This window comes from Varanus komodoensis, unplaced genomic scaffold (assembly GCF_004798865.1).
Source record: "Varanus komodoensis strain SLA01 unplaced genomic scaffold, ASM479886v1 scaffold107, whole genome shotgun sequence".
Taxonomy (NCBI): domain Eukaryota; kingdom Metazoa; phylum Chordata; class Lepidosauria; order Squamata; family Varanidae; genus Varanus; species Varanus komodoensis.
The window spans coordinates 227,684-248,136 of NW_025335305.1; the positions used below are offsets into that span (position 1 = coordinate 227,684).

General features: G+C 43.5%; 1 protein-coding gene and 1 long non-coding RNA gene across 4 annotated transcripts; one reads left to right on the forward strand and one right to left on the reverse strand.

The window, feature by feature from the left end:
• The first annotated feature begins 80 nt into the window (after window positions 1-80).
• On the forward strand, window positions 81-17,632 carry FKBPL (FKBP prolyl isomerase like). 3 transcript variants are annotated; one of them, XM_044419683.1, is made up of 3 exons: window positions 81-160; window positions 16,320-16,413; window positions 16,541-17,632. In XM_044419683.1, the coding sequence occupies exon 3, from the start codon at window positions 16,643-16,645 to the stop codon at window positions 17,612-17,614; it is 972 nt and encodes a 323-aa protein (XP_044275618.1). In that variant the 5' UTR covers window positions 81-160; window positions 16,320-16,413; window positions 16,541-16,642; the 3' UTR covers window positions 17,615-17,632. The 3 variants fall into 3 exon arrangements, with proteins under 3 accessions (XP_044275618.1, XP_044275620.1, XP_044275619.1); XM_044419685.1 differs by lacking the exon at window positions 81-160 and adding an exon at window positions 298-435; XM_044419684.1 differs by lacking the exon at window positions 81-160 and adding an exon at window positions 7,313-7,585.
• Window positions 4,752-7,350, reverse strand: LOC123017986. Its single transcript, XR_006413706.1, has 3 exons — window positions 7,230-7,350; window positions 6,922-7,017; window positions 4,752-5,023 (listed from the first exon to the last, which is right to left on the reverse strand). It is a non-coding gene; the product is annotated as an uncharacterized LOC123017986 (long non-coding RNA).
• Window positions 17,633-20,453: the final 2,821 nt, after the last annotated feature.

A 20,453-nucleotide genomic window follows, 5' to 3' on the forward strand; every position in this document is an offset into this window, starting at 1 on the left:
ACAATAAGTGCGCACGCGCCGTGCAAGGTACACTTTTCCTGAAGTGCCCGGCGGGGGGGGGGGTGAAGCAACGTGCACATGCGCCGTAGAACCGTCGCGGCTATACTTTGAATATTAGTGCAACGGGACACCACTTGCTCCACGTGACTGGTCAGCATGGGTGAGTTCAGTGCACGTGTATTACTCGGTAGGCAGTTTAGCGGCTTTAAAGGCCGTGTTTTGCGCATGCGTATTGAGTTGCTGGTTCGCGCAAGTTCTACTGGGGGTTGTAGTTTAGTTGCGTGTTTTAACTCCAGATTTTTTCCATAATGGTTAGGCTTAGCTACCTGTCTTTTAAATAATAATTATTGAGTAGCTCTGGCCCTTGAAGAAGCGAATTTGACTTTGGCCTGTTGTGTACAGAACCTCCCTCTCTCATGGAGCCAGTAGCAGTAGGTAAGTAATCCAGGTAATCTCTTGGATTCAGTTTCCCATCTGTAAAATGGAGAGAATATGACTTCCCTCACAGCAGCATTCTGTAGATAATAAATAGTAACACTTCAAGTGTTCCTACTATTTTTGCCCGAGCCTGTGCCTTTGTCCTTAGCAGCCACCTAGCATACCGAGGCTTTTAGGTGACCAGTAGGACCTACTGCAGCAAAATGTTGCAGTGCACACTCCGCCGTGTTGCATGGGGGTGTTTTTGTCCATTTCCCCTTTTTAAGACTGTTTTCTCCCAGCAGCATTTTTTTACTTCTTCAAACCTTGGAGTCTGCCAAGATTTCCCTTCTGTGAGTGAGATGTTTTGGCTACATTACACCACCAATCTCCACCTCCCCCACTGCACTCCTGCAGCTCAAAATTAGAACTGGTCGTTAAGCTACTGCTTTTCCATGCTTAAAAATATCTAGTCAAATACGTGCATGTTACATTTTTGTATCTCTAGCTGATGTTAAAAAGCACAAGGAGCGCTTGTAGAAGTTCTTTTGTTCAGAAAAAAATAATGCAAACATTTAAAATGAATACAGAAAGACAGGTCAGTAATAAAAGGAAAAAAAAGACCTTATAGCTAATTCAAAATGCTGATATGAATCAGGAGTGGAAATTTTTTTCAAAGGCCTAAGGGCCAAATTCCAACTTGACAAAAACCATCAAACTGCATTTTCTCTCTGGGTGTGCCAAAGGTACAACGAGCTAAATGGAAATGTGAGTTTTACTGATTTTAAGCCTACTTAGAAGTCAGCGGGACAAGCCTCATGTGTACTCCTATACAGTGGTACCTCGGCTCATGAACGCCTCAGTTCACAACCAAATCGAGTCGCAAACAGAAATTTCATAAAAATTTTGCTGCAGATCGTGAACTCTGCATCGGTGACGATCGCGAGTGCGCCCACTTCCCCCCCCCCACACAATCGCTGGGTTGGGGGGGGGGAGATGGCCGCGATCTTTGTTCTTTGTCACTTTGCTTCACATTTTTGTGAGTAAAAAAATAGTTGCAGAATGGATTAACCTCATATACATTGACCCTTATGGGGAAATTTGACTTGGCTCATGACCAGTTTGGGTCATGACCAGAGTCCTGCAACGGATTAAGTTCGTGAGCCAAGGTACCACTGTATAAACAGGAATGGGTATTTCAACAGTACTTTCAAATAGCGTTCCAACTATCTACATGTCTACTCAGAAATAAGCATGAACAGCATATCTGCTCACAAATATGCAGGCAAACCTCTGCGTGTTTATTCAGGAAGAATCACTAAGCAGGAAAGAATTACTCCACACCTTTCTCCCCTCTCCCCTGCAGGGAAAACAGCTTATTTTCAATCAGTAGCTGATTGGACATTTCCCCTGCTGAGTGCTGAGAAGGGGAGCTCAAATAGTATAAAACAGGCATGTCCAAAGTCCGGCCCGGGGGCCAATTGCAGCCCGTTTTCAAATTTCGAGCGGCCCGCAGCCTCTTCTCCCCGCCAGCTCAGCCTGTTACTCATCCCCGCTGGCCGGCATTTTTCCCTTCACTGCACAGCGGTTCCCACAGCTGTCCCCTGCTGCCTCCTGTTCCTTCAAGGCTGGTGGTTATATTTCACCAGAAGATGGCAGTAGACCTGAGTCAGCACTCTTGGCGCGTGACCCTTGTGACACAAGGCTTGTGTGCCCATTTCTAAAATGGCGACGGTAACTAAAAAAAGGAAAGTTGACAGCGAGGGCCGCCACTTCCAGGACAAGTGGCAGTTGGAGTATTTTTTCACTGAAATACGAAACAACTGTGCCTGCCTAATTTGCCAAGAGACTGTGGCTGTTTTCAAGGAATTCAATTATCAAGAGGCACTACCAGACGAAACATGCTAACTACAACAAGCTAACTGGGAATGAACACGGCGAAAAATGGAAGGAACTGGAAGCTGCTTTAACGGCACAGCAGCGCTTTTTCACAAGAGCCCGTGAGTCAAATGAAAATGCCACAAAGGCGAGCTACGAGGTGGCAACGCTGATTGCCAAGTACTGCAAACCTTTTACTGAGGGTGAATTTATTAAAGACTGTGTGATGAAAATGGTGGAGAAAATTTGTCCTGAGTAGAAGCAAGAGTTTGCCAATGTTTGCGGTATGGAGAATTGAAGACATTTCATCTAATATTAAGAGACAGAGGCAAAAGGAGTGGTTTGACTTTTTTTCATTAGCCTGCGACGAAAGCACGGATGCATCTGACACCGCTCAGTTATTGATTTTTTTGAGAGGAGTGGACAATGACATGAACGTGAGTGAAGAGCTACTTGACCTCCAGAGCCTTAAGGACCAAACAAGAGGAACAGATTTATTTGTTTCTGTTTGTTCCGCCGTAGATGACATGAAACTACCATGGAATAAAGTCACTGGGATTATTACTGATGGCGACCTGCCATGGCTGGCTAGCGAAGTGGATTATCAACCCTAGTCTGTAACAGAGTCAGCGAAGAAGGAGGCAAAGCTATAAAACTCCACTGTGTTATTCACCAACAAGTTCTCTGTGCCAAGCATCTGAAATATGATCATATTATGAAACCGGTGATGAAGGGTATTAATTATATTCGCTCCAAAGCCCTGTGCCACCACCAGTTTCAACAGTTTCTACTCGATATCCAGGCTGAATACGGAGATGTTGTGTATCACAACGAGGTAAGATGGCTCAGTTGGGGGTCTGCACTGCTGTGCTTCTACTCTCTTAAGGAGGAAATCGGACAATTCTTGGCAAAAAAGGGACAACCGATGCCAGAGCTATCTTGATCCTGTTTGGCTGACTGATTTTGGATTTTTAGTTGGCATAACACGACATCTGAACGTGCTGAACACGAGCCTTCAGGGGCAAAATGCAGTGGTAAGCCAACTGTATTCACATATCAAAGCCTTTGGGACCAAGCTGCTATTTTTCCAAAGGCACCTGTCACAAACGCAGCCCAATACCACACATTTCCATCGCTGCAGGAAATAATGACCAGTTTTCCACAGAACAATATGAGTGCGCAAATAAGGAGGTATGAAGCAGACATCTCATCTCTGGCTGGGGAGTTTCAACAGCGCTTTCAGGATTTTGCAGCTATTGAAAAGGAGATCACGCTTTTTTCATCTCCTTTCTCTGTGGACCCTGATGACGCTTCAGACCACCTGCAGCTGGAGCTCATTGAGCTGCAGTGTGACGCCGAGTGTCGCAGTTGGCACCAACAGCTCCCTCTTGTCAACTTTTACCACCAGCTAGATAAAGACAGGTTCCAAGAGATTCGAACATTTGCTAAGAAAATGCTGAGCTTGTTTGGTTCGACATACTTGTGCAAGAAGACATTCTCGGTTATGAACATTAACTAGAACCGCGTGAGGATGAGACTAAGTGACTTTCACCTGCGTGACATCTTGCGCATCAAAACCACTGTTTTTGAGCCAGACCTGGCCTATATAATGCAGTCGAGATCTCAGTATCACCCTTCACATTAGTGCAGTTAAGTTATTTGTTTAGTCTTTCATAAAATAGTTCATTTGCACTTAATGGTTCAAAGAATGTCAGGCTGAATGGTCGGCCCCCACACATTTTCACCTCACCAAATCTGGCCCTCCTTGCAAAAAGTTTGGACACCCCTGGTATAAAAGGTTTCTCACAGCAAGTCAGCCAGCAGTTGTCTTGGGCAGGGGTGGGTGGATAGCCCATTAAAGAAAATTGGGGGGGGGGGACCTCTTCAGAGCCTGTTTCTCTTCTGCCAAAGGTATTTTTATGTTTATGTATTCATCTACAGTCTTCTCAGTGCATTGTATAAATCTGGTTTCCAAGCAATGCAATTTTCAGATGCATGTTCAGTCTTTCAAACCAATCAGGTGAGGTAGTTAGACTAATAATTCTCAGTTTAAATGGCAAGAGAAAGAACCTTCTCAGCAGTCACATTTTCATTCATTCTAGAGAGGGTGCCCTGCAGACCACTTTAATGGAATTCTGGCACCAATCAACAATGTTTTCATTTTCACAGGATTTTTAAAAAATATGTTGAATGCCTTATTATGCTCTATGTGTCTATTTTACATTCTGGAAAAATGTTTTTAGATACGATTTTTTACATTTTTCTTCATTTTAATGTGTTAAGATTGTCTTATAAAACTGTATTTGCTTTAGTTCTCACAATATTTTAAATTGTTTGGCTATCTTGCAAGGCACTCAGAAAACAACAGTTATTGATGACTGATCAGTGCTTCACAACCCCTTCCCCATGCTGGTTTTCCAATCTACCTCAAAGTTAACTTTCTGACAACATATTGGTGCCTTTGGGTAACCAAGTGCTTCTTTATTTAATAAAATAGTTACAAGGGGGAAAGCAAAAGTATCCTCAGGTCTGTTCAGTTCCTGCACATACAGGACTTGTCAAACAAACCATCATTTCCGTTTTGCTATCTCCTATTTTATTCCATTGCCGAGAGGCTTCTGGGTCTCAACTTCTGAGGAAACAGCAGCAGGGGAACATCCCAAACTAGCAGAGCAACTGGCAGATCGACTGGTAGATCTTGACATTCTTGCATTATTTGATGAGGGGCCTGTGAAAAAACAAACATTAAAGATACCAGGGCACCGTCCAGACTTCATGATAATGTAGCTTTCAGGAACAGGTTTAGGGTTAGGAAAATGGGTGAATTGGGAGGGTGGTGGCTTAAAGCTCAAATTCTTCGAAAGAGAAATGGAGTCTCATGCATTAAAGGCAGCTGAATTAGAATGCCAGGAACCAGTTTTGAGGGCAAAACTGGTTTAAGGGGTGCTTTTCTCTGGTGGCAAAATAACGCCCCTCATCAAGTCTGCAGGGGTGGGCACCCTGCTGCCCTCAGCCACACTTCAAAAAGAGCAGCTCGTGTGGGATTGAAGCCTATGGCTGGTTGCCCTTAAATAAGTGCCATGAATCTTAAGCAGGAGTAAGCAAGCCAAGAGACTTCTGCATTAGGCAAGAGCAAACTTGGCAGCTCACTGTGAAGGATGAAAGGAGAAGGACGAGAAAGGGGTGACCCACTCCTGGCTAGGGTACTTCCTCTGTCAGCTTACAGTCCCCAGAAAAATATCCTTCACTCTCAACTGAAAATCAGTTAACTATCCTTGTTGTATTATAGACTATAACATGTTAAAATAATAAAATCTAAAACCAAGCTCTTTTTAAAAATTGGGTGCCACTTTTTCACAGTAGGACTATTCTTTCCTGTTTAGTGCTGCATGGTAGATAGAAATTGAAAATGTGCTGCTTGGAAACTACCCATTGAATTTGCATCTGCCATGTAGTTCTGAAACTAGAGGAAGTCAAGCAGGTTGAACAATTTCTCTAGCCTAGTATTGTCTACCTGAGATTAGCGATGGCTTTCCAGGGTCTTGGGCTGCAGCCTGTTCTCCAGAGACCCCAAGCAAATGAAGTTAGGGCCAGTACAGGGCATATGCTTTACTGCTAACCTACGGTATCTTCCCCAGAGGAAGCAGCCAGTCCTTGTTGAGGTGCAGTGCAGCAAGAAGAGTTTGTTTGGGATTCAGAATTAGGAATGGGCACCCCTTAAATGAGATTCATGTTGGGACCAACAAGTCTGATGTGGAACAGCTGCCAGAGAGAGAATGAAAATACTGTTTTTGGCCTGCTAGTCATATTCCCTTATCTGGATATGCAGAAGATCAAACCAAGGATCCACCTTCAAGCAAAGCATGGTATTGGTTTGACTGAATATCCTTGAAGCAGAAGGAAATAGCATTGGCACCTGATCATGAAAAACATGCTTGGCTTGTTTCTGTGACTTTAATAGCAGCTTTAACTGCAGTGATTGATAGGCAAAGCTTTTGGGAGCAAGTAGAAGCACATTAAGAGCCAGTAAATATCTGATCAGAAATCGATAGGGTTGGGATGACAGTGTGAGTGAGGACACCTAGGTTCCCTAGCAAGAATAGGGCTAGATAGACTGGCACCAGAGCAACAAGCCTTATCAGCCTTTCCCAGTCATGTGTGATCCAGTACCTCTGGAAGACAACTATCATCCCCAGCCTGGCTGGCTGGGGACAGTGGGATTGATAATGCAACATATCTGGAATGTACCAGTTTGAGAAGGCTGATGTGGATCAGAATGAGGAATAGCTCTTTTTCAGTTTCAAGCATTATAATTTATTCCCAGGACACAATCAGAGTACGTAGTATAGCACTTTCCAGAATTTCAAAAACATGCCCTAAGTAGCATAAGGAGTAAATTTTGATTGTGGGACATGCAACCAGAGAAGGAAGAGGGGAGGGGGAGAAGGTGGCCAATGATTTTAGACAGATGTGGTTTTGGCTGGAGCTGGAGGTCACAGCTGAGATGAGAATTAAGAAGCTGACTTTAAAGGTATCACCAAAGAGGTGTGTTTTGAGGGGAAGTCCTTAAACAAAGGAGGCTTTCCCGTCAGATTAAGGTTAGCCACAAGAAGAAGAATACCTTACCAGCTTGGCACACCCGATTCTTGCATGCCAGCACCGGCTCCCCCAGATCCTCATTGCGCAGTGATGCTGCTATTTTCCTGACCACATAGCGGCAGGCTGAAGGAAGAAAATAATTACGGTTGTGTTCACCTTGGCCAAGACCGAAGCTCCAGTGAGACTCCCAGCTTTTGTTTTGTGTTAAGCTTCTCCCTTGCCCTCCTAATCCAAGCATCTTGGCTTCTTAGCATTCTTCTTTCACTTATTAGATTCTCCTCTTTCACCTTCCCCCAGCAGACTTGTCTCCCTATATTTGCAGACCCTTAACTTACCACCAATTATGAGTCACACCATGCTTTATGAAGGGGGGTGCCGGTCAGCCTGGACGCTCCTTGTTGTCAGTTGCATAAACAGGATTTCAGTAAGGGAAGGAGGGAGGAGGTGGAGCTGACCAATGCAGAAGCATTGTGGGAGATGTAGTTTTATTTTCTCGGTACCTACAAGGCCCAGGACGGCAGCAGTTGTGTGCCTGATGCAGCAATAAGCCAAGAAAGACTGTAATGCAGGAGTGTGCTGCCTTTTTGAGTGATGGACGTGTTTGGCAATTTGAGAAACTGGTCTGGGCACCGATGCAAAGTGGCTGGCCGGAGAGAAGTAGCAAAGAGCAAGTACTCTGAACAAGGAAGAGGTGGGATCTGAGACCCGGTGCATTAAAAAGCTTCTTTGAATGCAGTTTTCAGCTGCAGAAGAAACCTATTTCACAGCAGTCTCAGCTGTGCCAGTAAGAAAGCATGTGAACTGGGGGGGGGGGGGACACCAAAAAACAGGAGGAGTGTGGGGTATTGGTGGCCACCAAGAAAGCGGTCTGGAGGCAATTTGATGCCTGTGGGTAGCATGTTGCCCACCCTTGGCCTAGTGGCAACTTTAAAGTCTATGGTATGGCGTAGTCTTTAAGGTGCTGCCCATTTCCTTCGGCTATAATAGGGAAGAGCAGTCTCAGTCCTGGCTGTGGGTAGGAGCTGCCTGACTTTCAGGAACTGGCTGCAGGGCCTAGCGGAGAAGGGAGCCAGCCAGGTGTCATGAGGTCATTGGAAAGGAGGATTTGGGTGCAGGCTCCAGCCTCTTGGTGTCATTCAACTGGGCAGCTTGGTCCAGTGGACAGTTGGGTCCCCAGAACAGTATAGGTTTGTGGGCGGTTGAAGCCCGTGAAGTGTGGTGCTTTTGGATTGGAGACCTGGGGGATGTGGGTTCTAGTCCCTGCTGAGTGACTTTGGGCAGCCGTTCACTCTCAGCCTAAGCTACCTCACTGGGTGGTGGCTGTAAGAGTTAACTGTAGCTATGTAAGGCTCTCTGGGTTTCTCACAAGAAGAACAAAGGTGGGATATAAATGCCATGTAGTAATATTTATTTCATTTCTATACCGTTCTGTAGCCAAAGCTCTCCGGGCAGTTTATAACAATGTATAAAACAAAGCAATAAAATACAGTACAAATATCAGAAAGCAGCAATGTTTAAAAAGGGCAAAGTTAATTTAAAATAGCTTAAATACAGTGTAAATACAATAAAAAGACCCAGAAGAATGACCAGGATGATCCCCTCAGGCCCTGGGGGATTATCTCTCTTTAAAGGCCTCAGCATAGAGGGCTGTCTTGACCTAGCACCAAAAAGATGGCAAATTTGGCACCAAGTGGGCCTCAGCCTGGAGGTTGTTCCAAAGGTAGGGGTGGTGTCATGGTGCTCTGCCCCTTATTTCTAGGTTTCTCTTTCCTCTAGTTTCAGCATTTTCTGCCTGAATGCATTTGTATTGGTTAGAAACTTTGCTTGCTGGCAAAGTTTGTTTTATATTTTGAATGTATTATATTTTAGTTTATGTTTTGAGCTGCCCCGAGGCTTCGGCGAATGGGGCGGCATAGAAATGTTTTAGATAGATAGATAGATAGATAGATAGATAGATAGCTGAATGCTTTGCCCAGATGCTGTAATGTACTCAAAACATAAGGTTTTTTTGTTGGGGATCCTCAAATTATCTCTGGACTTAGTAGCTAAGAGTCATTACTGCTTGCCAGCAAAAATATAATAAAAAGTGCATATGCAGAGCTTTTCCTTTTCCACCCAGTAACACCATGCCCATTCCACAGAAAGAAGGATGCTTGCATGATTTTACAGTGAAAAATGGCTAATAAATTCTCTACCTGAAGAAGAAGACTAAATCTCTTACATGGCCCAGAAGCCTGAGTGTCTCTTTCTGCAAATTTAACATTATCCCCACTTCCCTGGGAAACCCTAGCATAGCATGTCAAGCATTTGTTTGCAAAACCAGGGTTACTGCAAAATTTTTATTTTTCAAAATAAAAATATTTTCAGTGGCAAGGAAACCTACTCTATTTTTTTCTTTCTCCCTTCCAGCAGCTCCCATGATAGTCTTATGTTGTTTGATATTTATCTTTTTTTTTCTTTTGCACATTTTTTAAGATTTAAAACTAAAAACTAAAAAAATAATCAGTCATCAAATACATTGCATGTACTGGGTCAGCCTCCTATAACATATCTTTTAAACATTCTATAATCATATTCAAATCGATTTATAAAAATTTAAAGACATCTTTAAATCTAAGCCAAGTCCCGTTTCTCCAGCCACTTGTAAAAAAGGTCCCAAGTTTGATAGAAGTCAGTATCTTCTTTCTCCTTCAATAATAGAGTCAATCTGTCCATTTCTGCACAGTCCAGAATCTTTTTTAAAATCAGTTCCTCAGTGGGTACTTTTTACCATATGTGGTGGACTTGTGAATATGTGAAAAAGTATTGGATTAAAATACATAAATGGCTTGAGGAAATGCTACAAAAACCCTTAGCTTTTAAACCTGAAATTTTCTTGTTTGCTAATATTTTCTGGTACAATGCCTAACAAGAAAATTTCAGGTTTAAAAGCTAAGGGTTTTTGTAGCATTTCCTCAAGCCATTTATGTATTTTAATCCAATACTTTTTCACATATTCACAAGTCCACCACATATGGTAAAAAGTACCCACATCATGTTTACATTTCCAACATCTGTTTGACATATTTGGCAACATTTTAGCTAACTGATTTGGCAACAGATACCATCTATAAAACATTTTATATAAATTTTCTTTATACGAAGTTGCTAAAGTTACCTTAATATTTCTCTCCCATAACTTTTGCCACTTTTCTAATTCAATATTATATCCAAAATTTTGTGCCCATGTTATCATAGTTTCCTTAACCTGTTCCCCTTCCATTTTCCTGTCAAGTAAGAACTCATAAATTCTTTTAATCATTTTCTCATCTGTTTTTAACATCACTTGATCAAAGGCTGTTAGGTCTTTATAAAACCCCCATATTTTACAATCTTTAGCATATCTCAATTGCATCTGCACCTTATACCACCACAAGATATTGAGTCCCTGTTCTTGTATTTCTTGATCTAGCTTCAGGCCTCCATCCTTATCCAAAATATTATCATATCTTATGATCCCTTCAAAATTCAATACGTTTGGATACACAAAAGCTTCCATAGGTGAAAGCCATCTTGGTAACTTATTATACAATTTTGACTTTAACTTTTCCCACACTGACATTAATGATCTTCTAATAAAGTGACTTAAAAAAGTTCCCTGTGACTTAACCTTCTCATACCACATATAAGCATGCCAACCCATTTGCAAATCATGTCCTTCAAGACACAAAATTCTCTTATTTCGCAAGGTTATCCATTCTTTTAGCCAAGTTAAAATAGATGCTTGATAGTACAACATCCAATCTGGTAAACCAAAACCCCCATTCTTTTTGGTTTCCTGAAGCATTTTCAGTTTAATCCTTGCTTTCTTTTTTCTCCAAATAAATCTCGAAATTTGAAAATTTAAATCCTCAAAAAATTTTTTATCAATTTTTACGGGAATCATTTGGAACAAAAACAAAAGTTTTGGTAGTATGTTCATATTAACCAGTGCAACTCTTCCCATCAAAGACAGTTGTAAATTGGCCCATCTTTCCAGATCACCTTTAATATCTTTCAATAATTTATTGTAATTGTCTGCTTTCAAAGTTGTGCATTTAGCTGTAGGATAGATTCCCAAGTATTTAACCTTTTTGACAATCTGCAAGTCCACTTGTTCTTGGAGTCTTTTTTTCTGATCTTGTGTAAGATTTTTAACTAAAAGTTTCATTTTTTCCTTATTTATTTTCATCCCCGTAACCTCACCATATTCTTCAATCCGTTGCAAAAGTTTAGGGATTTTTACAAAAGGTTCCTCTATTATAAAGACCAAATCATCCGTGAATACTTGCAATTTATACTTTTCATCCCTAATTTTAGTATCTTTAATGTCCTTGTCATCCCTAATATTTCTATTCAAGACCTCTAAAGTCAGGATGAACAGCAAGGGTGACAGCGGGCATCCCTGCCTTGTACCCTTTTGTATCTCTATAGCCCTTGTACGTTCTCCATTAATTAAAATCCTGGCTGATTGTCTTTGTTAGATGCTTGATATCGCATTTATAAATTTTCCCCCAGACTCCATTTGGTCCATCTGTTGCATCATGAATTGCCAATTAACATTATCAAAGGCTTTCTGGGCATCTAAAAACAGTAGAGCCATTGATTTTTCCGTGTGTGTCTCGTAGTATTCTAGGATATCCAAAATAGTCCTCAGATTGTTCTTCATTTGTCTTTTAGGCAGAAAACCATTTTGGTCTGGATGAATAAAGTCTATTAAAAACTTCTTCAACCTTTTTGCCAATATAGAGGCAAAAATTTTATAGTCCACATTTAATAATGATATGGGTCTGTAATTTTGAATCTGTGTCAAGTCCATATCTTCTTTCGGTATTAATGTGATATTTGCCTCTGTCCAGGTATCTGGTATTTTAGCAGTTAACAATGCTTCATTACATATGTCTTTGAGAAAGGTATCAAAAATTCCCTCAAAAGATTTGTAACATTCAGCTGGTAGCCCATCTGGACCAGGGGTTTTATTGTTCTTTTGTCGCATGATTGCCTCTGTTATTTCCATAGTTGTTACTTCTTGATTCAATATTTTTTGATACTTTTCTGCTAATTTTGGTAAATCTCCCTTTCGAATGTATTCTTTTACCTTCTCGATCGAAAACTCCTCCTTCCGGTATAACCTTGCAAAAAAATCTTCAGCTATTTTCTTAATTTGTGTATTTTGTACCTGTAGTCCTTCTCCATCTTTCAGTTTCGAAATCAATCTCTTCTCTCTTTCTTTTTTTACTTTATATGCTAGCCATCTCCCCGGTTTATTAGCATTTTCAAAAAAACTCTGTTTAGCCAGTTTCATTTGCTTAGTAAGTTCATTTGTATCCAAGAGATTCACTTTGTGCTTTAAAATATTAATTTGGACCTTAAGATTTCTTTTTGTTGGATCCGCCTGCAGTTCTTGTTCCCGTTTCCTCAATTCTTCTACTAATGTTGCTTGCTTGATATTTATCTTAAGCAACCTCTATAGGACAAAGCAGACTTGGTCTATTTTTTCTTGTGAAGTGCGAGTGGGTAAAGCCTCTTGTAAGTGGGGCTGGCCTCAGCCTTCTCCTATCCTGTAAATCAATGACAGAAAGCAAAACATCCTTAGAAAAGTTCCCTGTAGCTGGAAAGAAGTAGCACAAGAAATGGCTGCCTGGGAGTTAGTTAGAAGGATGCAAGGCTGGGATTTCCAAGTTTCTTTCGTTGATAGTACTGGGAAGGGGAGCAAGGGAGACTGTCTTCCCCAAAGTGGTGCCTTCCAAATGTTTAGGATTGCAATACCTATTTGCCCCACCCACCATGTCCATTGGTCAGGAAAATGGTAACTGTAGACCTAAAACATCTGGAGGATGCCATGTTGGAGAAGGGTGACATGGAAGAAGCAATTCTGTGCATGAGAGAGAAAGAAACTGAATAGCACCTAGAAAGAAAATGAGAAGTGGACGATCACATTCCCCCAACCCACCCTGCTGCTGGTCAAGCTTTAGGAGTTTGGGGAAAGCGAAAGATGAGGATAAGAGAAGAAGCCTTTGCTGGTGCCCTTCAGAAATAGGGAACGCAGCATCTGTCCCAAAAATCTGCTCCCGGTTTCTCTGGCAACCTAACTGAGGTGGTGTAATACAGCATGCCAAGTAGGTATTTCTGGGCCTTGACCAGGTGAGCAATGGGTTTGCTGAAGGGTGTTTGTTTTCAGGGCCCCTGTAGTTTTGATGCTGTTCCAACGTGGTGATGGATGTGGGAATTTCCAGCTACTGTTTCTCAGGTTCTGTCCTTGAGAAACACCTACCCACAATTAAGCTCTTTAACATAACAAAGAGCATCAACCTGACCAAACACTGAGGGCAGCAAGTGCTCCTGACTTTTCAGTGCTGGTGCGCTTCTCCCTAAAGAGGAATGCCAGGGACCATTTGTATTCTGGTTTTGTGCTTGCTTGCTTTGCTTTGCTTGCTTGCTTGCTTGCTTGCTTGCTTGCTTGCTTGCAAGGTAGCATGTACATTCATAAAATACATCTAACTGTTTTGTAATCAGGAGTAATCCCAAGCACAGTGCTTTGATTGGTTTGTGTACAACAGCAACTATTTTTGTGCAGTTAGTGTTTCATGAGCCTAATCTTTCTGTCTCCTCTTTAGAATGCTTATCAGGATATAGATCCAAATGAATTTCTTCTGAGTAGAGAAGAGAAGATTGGGCTTATAAACATATATATCATTGTGTGCTGCCTCCTTGCTTTACCTCTCTTTTCTACCACTGTCCCTTTTACAGTCATAATTTATGGGGGAAAACATCTGTGGAGAGAGAAGCCCATTTAAGCAAGGGCTCATCTTTTAGTTGATGCTACTTTGGAAAGCCACTGTAGGTTGAAGGTGCATGTGGGGGTTGGATTTAGTGCACATTTAATAAGTTGTGCTAAATCTCCTTTACCACATGCTCAAAGGGCACAATCCTATCCCATTTTAGGCAGAGGAAAGGCCTGCAACTACCAGCATTTCCCATTTTTCTGTCTAAACTTGCACAGGATTGCACTTTTGGTGTTGTTGCTTCAATGGCAGCCATTGTCCACAGCAGAATTTGGTTCTGACCCTTCGTGAGGGATACTTAAAAGTTTTTCTCCTGAGCTTGAAGCTCTTTCAGATACTTTTCTTTTATTGGCCATAACCACGCTGAATTCCAAGTTCTTACTTAGTTTTGAACTATATGTATAAGTGTCTTTTCAGACACAACTCCCAAAGCTTTTTATATTGAAAATTACTCAAGTTTTTTTAAAATCCAAATTTCCTTATGCACGAAAGACTAGCTAGAATTCATCTTTGCCCTAAACTGGGTGTTTGAGAGAGAGAGGTGCATTCATGCACACACTCCAGAAATCCTTGAGAAATGTTTCCATTTCTCAAAGGGCAAATTCACACAAGAATTCATCTGATTCTCTTATTTAAGTGTGGACTAGTTAAAGCTTGGAGAATTCCCTTAGGGAAACAAATACTTCCCCCCCTTCAGCAATGCCATTATTTATGCCAATTTAGCTCATCTTGGGCGAGGTGGACACTAACTGTGTACAGCAGGGTCAGGGAACCTCCAGTCTATGGTCCTGAGCCTGATCTAAATTATTCAATATTTGTATTCTTACATGCAAGCTGGTGCATATTTACTCAGCATTAAGATCCATTGTGTTCAACAGCGCCTGTTACTGTCATGAGCCGTCAGGTCATCTTCAGTTTGAAATGAAATAAGTGGAAGCCCTCCAAAATGTCCCACTTTCCATGACATGTGCTATCAGTCCTGTTCAATTCTTCTACAAGCTGAACGGGGTTCAGAGGAGGGCAGCAAGGATGATCCAGGGACTGGAAACCAAGCCCTCTGTGGAGTGATTGGAAGAACTGGGCATGTTTAGCCTTGAGAAGAGAAGATGGAGGAAGGGCATGATAGCACTCTCCAAAAAAGGCTGTCACACAGAGGAAGGCCAGGGTCCCAGAAAGATTTCCTGACTGTTAGAGTAGTACAACAACGGAACCAACTACCTAGGGAGATGGTGGGCTCTCCCACACTGGAGGCATTCAGGATGCAGCTGGACAGCCCTCCAAGAGGGGTGGTTTAACTTGCAGTCCTGGAGGTTGGGCCTGATGGCCCTGCAGCCCAGCCCAATTCTACTATTCTAGGAGTTGGTCCTATTTGGTCTTTCCTCCTCTTCTTCTGCCTTCAACTTTCCCTAGCATGTTTGCCTTCTGCGGGGAGTCGTGCCTCTCATGATGTGCCCAAAGTAGGACAGCCTCAGTTTTGTCATTTTTGCTTCTAGAGACCACTCTAGCTTGATTTATTTCAGGTAATTGTGCATAGGGGTTTCAGCTTCTTATGAAAATGATTCAGTTCATTGACCGTTTGAACTGATCTGATCTTGGACAGCTGCTTTTAAGAATTTACTGCTAACTCTAGGAACTGATTAAATTTCATAGCTATACCCCATGATGTTGCAAGATGAAGGAAAAAAGAAGTATTATAGATGGGGAGGAAATACCTTGTCTCATAGTAGGGGATCAGGGAAAGTTTCCTTGATTTTGCTCTTTTACTCTCCGTCTTCCGTCCTGGCATCTCCTAAAGGGTCGTTTCAGCTTACAATGGTTGCTAAGACAGGTGGTTGCTGGGGAAATGACGTTACAATGAGAAAGAAGAAGGGGGGGATGTGGAAGGGGACGAGACAAACCAGTGTGATCGAGCAGAAGCTGTAGCACATTCGCTGTCCCCACTACGGCTCATCCATCCATCAAGACCTATGCCAAGAAGAGGGTAAGAGGAGAAAATTATGAGTGGTAGCGGTGTAAAAAAAATGAAAATAAGGTGTGTGTGATTCATAACGAAGGGGAAATTCCTGGGGATTTGAACATACTAGAAGAGAGTTCACACTGTTGCTGCTCTGATGGAAAGGTAATTATATTATGCATGTGTGTGTCAGGACAGAAGGAATGGGAAATAGTGTATTTTGAAGCACAGAGTTTGGTTTCTAGTGTGTAAGTCAAAAGGAATCTCTTCTGCTTGGTGGATTGGGGAAGTCAGAGGAAGGAGGGCTGCTGGGTGTGTGAAAAACACAATGACAGGGAATGAGCTAGAATGGGCTGTCGAAGGCAAATTCTCTCTTGCCATTGGCCAACTAGCTGTGATGTCACTATATGGCCATGAATGTTCTAGTTGACAAATACCACCAGGGGTCTTCTTGGCCCCATTAGCAAACGTGAAAGGATATGGAGGAGATCTCTGAAGACCTGTAAGTGATGTCAGTATTCACATAACTAAAGGAAAGCCAAATTTCTGCCTGAAGATGGCCAGCCTTGGGGGGGGGGGGGAGGCTAAGAGCTCATTTTAATATGCAAAACATGTTCATTTGCCTGTCTTTGCAACAACTATAATTTAAGCTGCTTCCTGTTTTTCAGGTGAGGAACTGAAGCTGAAAGACAGTTGTCTTTCCCAGAGGCCATGTGGTGAATCCTCAGCTCAGCCGGGTCCTGAAAAGAAAAACTCTTTCAGGTTTGCATCCATCCTTGAGTTCACTGAAATCCATTGTGTCTCGGGGGGCGTAGGTTGTGTTAGTAGGAAAAGTGGGCTGCAACGATTTCTTCTTTCAGAGTCATTCCATCTTTCTTCTTTGCAACAGCTTTTAGGCTGGATTTCCTCTTCACAAACTGCCTCTGAGAATAACCCACCTCTGCTGGTGTAGAAGACTATCCCATCCCTGGATGAACTGGCTGGGCCAGTAATGGCAAATACAGAACTGGGCAGTGAGAAGGCGCCTGCTCCGGGAGAAGGGGAAGAAAACCAGAAACAGGGACTGCCCAGTGGTGAACAAAATAGTCAAGATGCATTTGCTGGGAGTAGAGAAAAGGAGAGTGGGGCCAAGGTGAGGGGAGAGGACCTGAAGGAGAACCTGCCTCCACCCAAGCAACCAAGGCCGGCCAGTAGGGGTGCCTCTTGGGCCTGTCCAGATGGCACATTCGTCAAGCTGGTTCTGCAGAGTGGCACAGGGTTAGATAAGCCTAAAGAAGGCTCCTTCTGTCAGGTCTTCATTGAGGCTGATCCTGGAGGACCCTTGAGTTACCCGGCCCACAGGTGGGCTGAGGTGGAGCTGGGCGGGGGTGATGGCGAGTGGGATGGGGTCATAGACTGTTGCCTGGAGACGATGCTTGCTGGGGAGCAGGCAGAAATCCAGCTGACCGGAGGAGGCAGGATGACTGTCCAGCTGGCAAGCTTCACAGAAGCCAAAGACTCCTGGGAAATGAACGCCAGTGAGAAATGGGACCTGGTTCTTGGCAACAAAGAGCGTGGCAGCGAGCTGTATCGGGCAGGGGACATTGGTGCTGCAGCGCGGCGCTATGCCAAGGCCTTGCGCCTGCTTGTGGTGGCTGCCCCTCCCCCAGACTACGACCAAATTAAAGCCGAGCTCCACGCCAACCTAGCTGCCTGTCAGCTCAGGCTGCGCCAGCCAGCCAACGCTGCTTGCAACTGCACCAAGACGCTGGCGCTCCAGCCAGCCAACACCAAGGCCCTATTTCGACGGGGCTTAGCTTGCGATGCCATGAACGACCTGGAGGGGGCAGCCCAAGATCTGAAGGGGGTGTTGCAGGTGGAGCCGGGGAACCGAGCTGCACGGCGGGAACTGGAAAGGGTGACTGAGCGGATAAGGGCTCGAGATGCCAAACTGGCCCGGGCCATGCAGAAAATGTTTGCCTGAATAAAAAAACTAAGCAGTGTTGTTGTTTCTCTTGATTTGCTTTGGAGTGCCCAGCTGTTTTGGATCAGTGTTTATATTCGGAATTTTGTTCTCACGAAATGAAGGTTCCCATCATATTTATTTCCACATCTCTGTGAGATAGGTTGGCTTAAAGAATAGGGCCTAGTGCAAGGTCAGACAGTGGATGTAATGACCGGATGGGGATTTGAACTTGTGTCTTAAAAGTTGACCACACTGACTTTGTTGTGTCTGTAAGAATTAGGACTCTGAATATTCAGTGGTCTGTAGCTGCTATGGAATTTTGCTTTCCAAAAGACTCATGCTCTCTTCCTGTTGTTTAACAACAAACAAGCATGTTTATAACCTTTACAGGTGAATCAAAAAGCCTTAGGAATGTATGGACTGTGCATGATGGAATCTTGGTAGTTAAATAGGGACTGTGTGAAGCATTCAGTAGTCAGGGATTGGCCCAAAAGGGTCTTTACTTCTTGCAAGGAACCCAAGGTGGCTTACTTAGCTCCATTTTATCCTTACAACAACCCTACAAGGTAGGCCAAGAGTGAGTGACTGGCCCAAATTCCCCCATTGCTTCATGGGTAAGTGGGGACAAGAACGTTCAGTCCCAGTCCCACCCTCTAACCACAGAAGCAAGTAATATTTGAAATTATGTATAGAAGTCAGCATCTTCAAACTAGCAACCTTCATCTTACTATTTTTCTATAGAACTTCCATATATCCTGTTCTGTTTTCAAAGACATGTTTCTAGCCCTTTCAGCTGCAAAGGTTAGCTGACAACAATGCTCTTGGTGAAGTCTCCGAATCCACCGAAGAATCACCACATGGAGTTTTTGTTCCATATAGCTCTTAGGTCCTCTCACAATTAGAAGGCTAATAAATGATCCCCGGTTTTGGAAGGGGGTGGCATATTCACAGCTCAGCTTCTCGCTACTGTTCCCTTGCTGCACATCTCCAATTTTCAAGCCTTCTCTGCTGCGAAGAGTGGGAAGGTTTCATTCTTTGGGAAGCCAAAATAGCAATTTTATGCAAGCCCAACATAATTGTATTCCAGCTGAAGAATTTCAAAAATTCACCTTGTCCGGGTGAGGAGAGGGATTGGAGTACATCTCCCAAATTGAAAACAAAATCAAAACTTGGAGTGACTGCTTTGGTGCATTTCGGGCAGGAGCTGGTTCTGTGTTGGACCGAAGGTTTCGCAGTGGTACAGGAAGATGAAATCTGCAGTTTCTGCTTACTGATGTTGCAGCTTTTTCCATTCCACCCCCCCCCCCGGCTGCCCCCCTTTCTTCCCTCCGGCCGTCCCATCCCCCCCTACCCCTTTGAAATCCATACATACCCCTTTTGCTGTTTCTAAGCAACCGTCTCCTGAGAGACTGCAGTGCTGGGGAAGCTCTGATTGCAGATGGTGAACGGGGGAGGGGGTGAAGTGGGGGAAAGATGAGGAGAGACTGGTTTGGATCTGGGGAAGTGGGAAGAGAGCGAACGCTAAACCTTCCGGTACCATCTGGAAACCAACAGAGGAGGAGCTGAGCTGGCCGGGGACAAGGAAGATGGGGCAGGCTGGGATATGATGATGGGAATGGGTGTATCCCCCAAGAGGAGGGGCCCCCACTTTGATGAAGGACTCCACACAAAGCCACCCTGAGGCAAACACAGATAAAAATACTAACAGGCTTTTGCGAATCAAGTGTCTTTAATAAGTAATATACCGATAAGAGAGAGATCCTGTAACCATGTCACTTGCAAACAGATAATACCATTACAAAGTCCAACATCCAAGAAAAAGGGAATCGTGAGGATTTAATGTGACAATGTGAGGTTTGGCACAGTTTGGGAGTGGGGAGAGAGGCACCAGAAATTATAAATAGAACAACCAGAAAGGTTTCTGCATCAACCCAGATCTAATTACTCCCCTTAGTATTTGAACCACATAAAAACATACACTTGTGTGCCCCATGAGCAACCTCGGACATTTTGGTTGATGCTACTCGGTGGTGGTCAGGAGGGGATGGTATGATTTTGCTCTGGACCATTGCAGCCACGGAGGGGGCGGTTTCTGAATGGTCTCCTGAGTTGACAAAAACACCCGAAAATGATTCCCTGCGTGTTGTCATAACCGACGGAAATTTCTGCTGTGCTAGCTTTCTGCATGCAGGGAACTTTGTATGTGGGAAGGATGCCAAACTATCCCCTGCCCCCCCACCCCACATCTTCAGTCTGGAGTGGCACAGGCCAAAAATCAACTACCTTATTTAGCAAAACATGTAGACTGTAAGGTTTGTTCAGCACATGACTTTTTGGGGAGTGGGGGATAGAATGTACCCTTTCAGACCATAGGTGGGCATTGCTACTTTTAACTTTCTTTCCTGCCCTCTCTCCCCTTAAATAACTCCTTGTAAGTACAAAGACCTCTTTAGGAAAAAAAAAAAGAGCTTCTCAACCACGTCTTTACTTGCAGTGCTGGCTTTCCATTTATTGCACCCCGCCACCCCACCATGCCAAGAGTCCCTTTGTGTATTTCTCACAAGAACCCTGTGAGATAAGCTAGGATAAGAGAGGGTATCTCGGTGAGCTTTATGGCCAGGCAGGGATTTGAACCCTGGCCTAAGTCCAATGCACTAACCTTTGCACTAGCCTGGCTCACTACCGGTTTATTAAGGTAGGGGCACAGTGAACAATATTTCCAGTATTTCCAGTCAGTCATCTGACCGCTTCTGTCTCCATCGTGTCTACACTAGAGTGTGTTTCACACACAAGTCACTGTGGAAAACATCTTGCCCATAACCATGCCCTGGAGCGTGTCTGGGCAGACACGGCTTCC

Coding starts and splice junctions, on each gene's coding strand:
- FKBPL (XM_044419683.1), top strand. CDS start 16,643: ATGGCAAATACAGAACTGGGCAGTGAGAAGGCGCCTGCTCCGGGAGAA.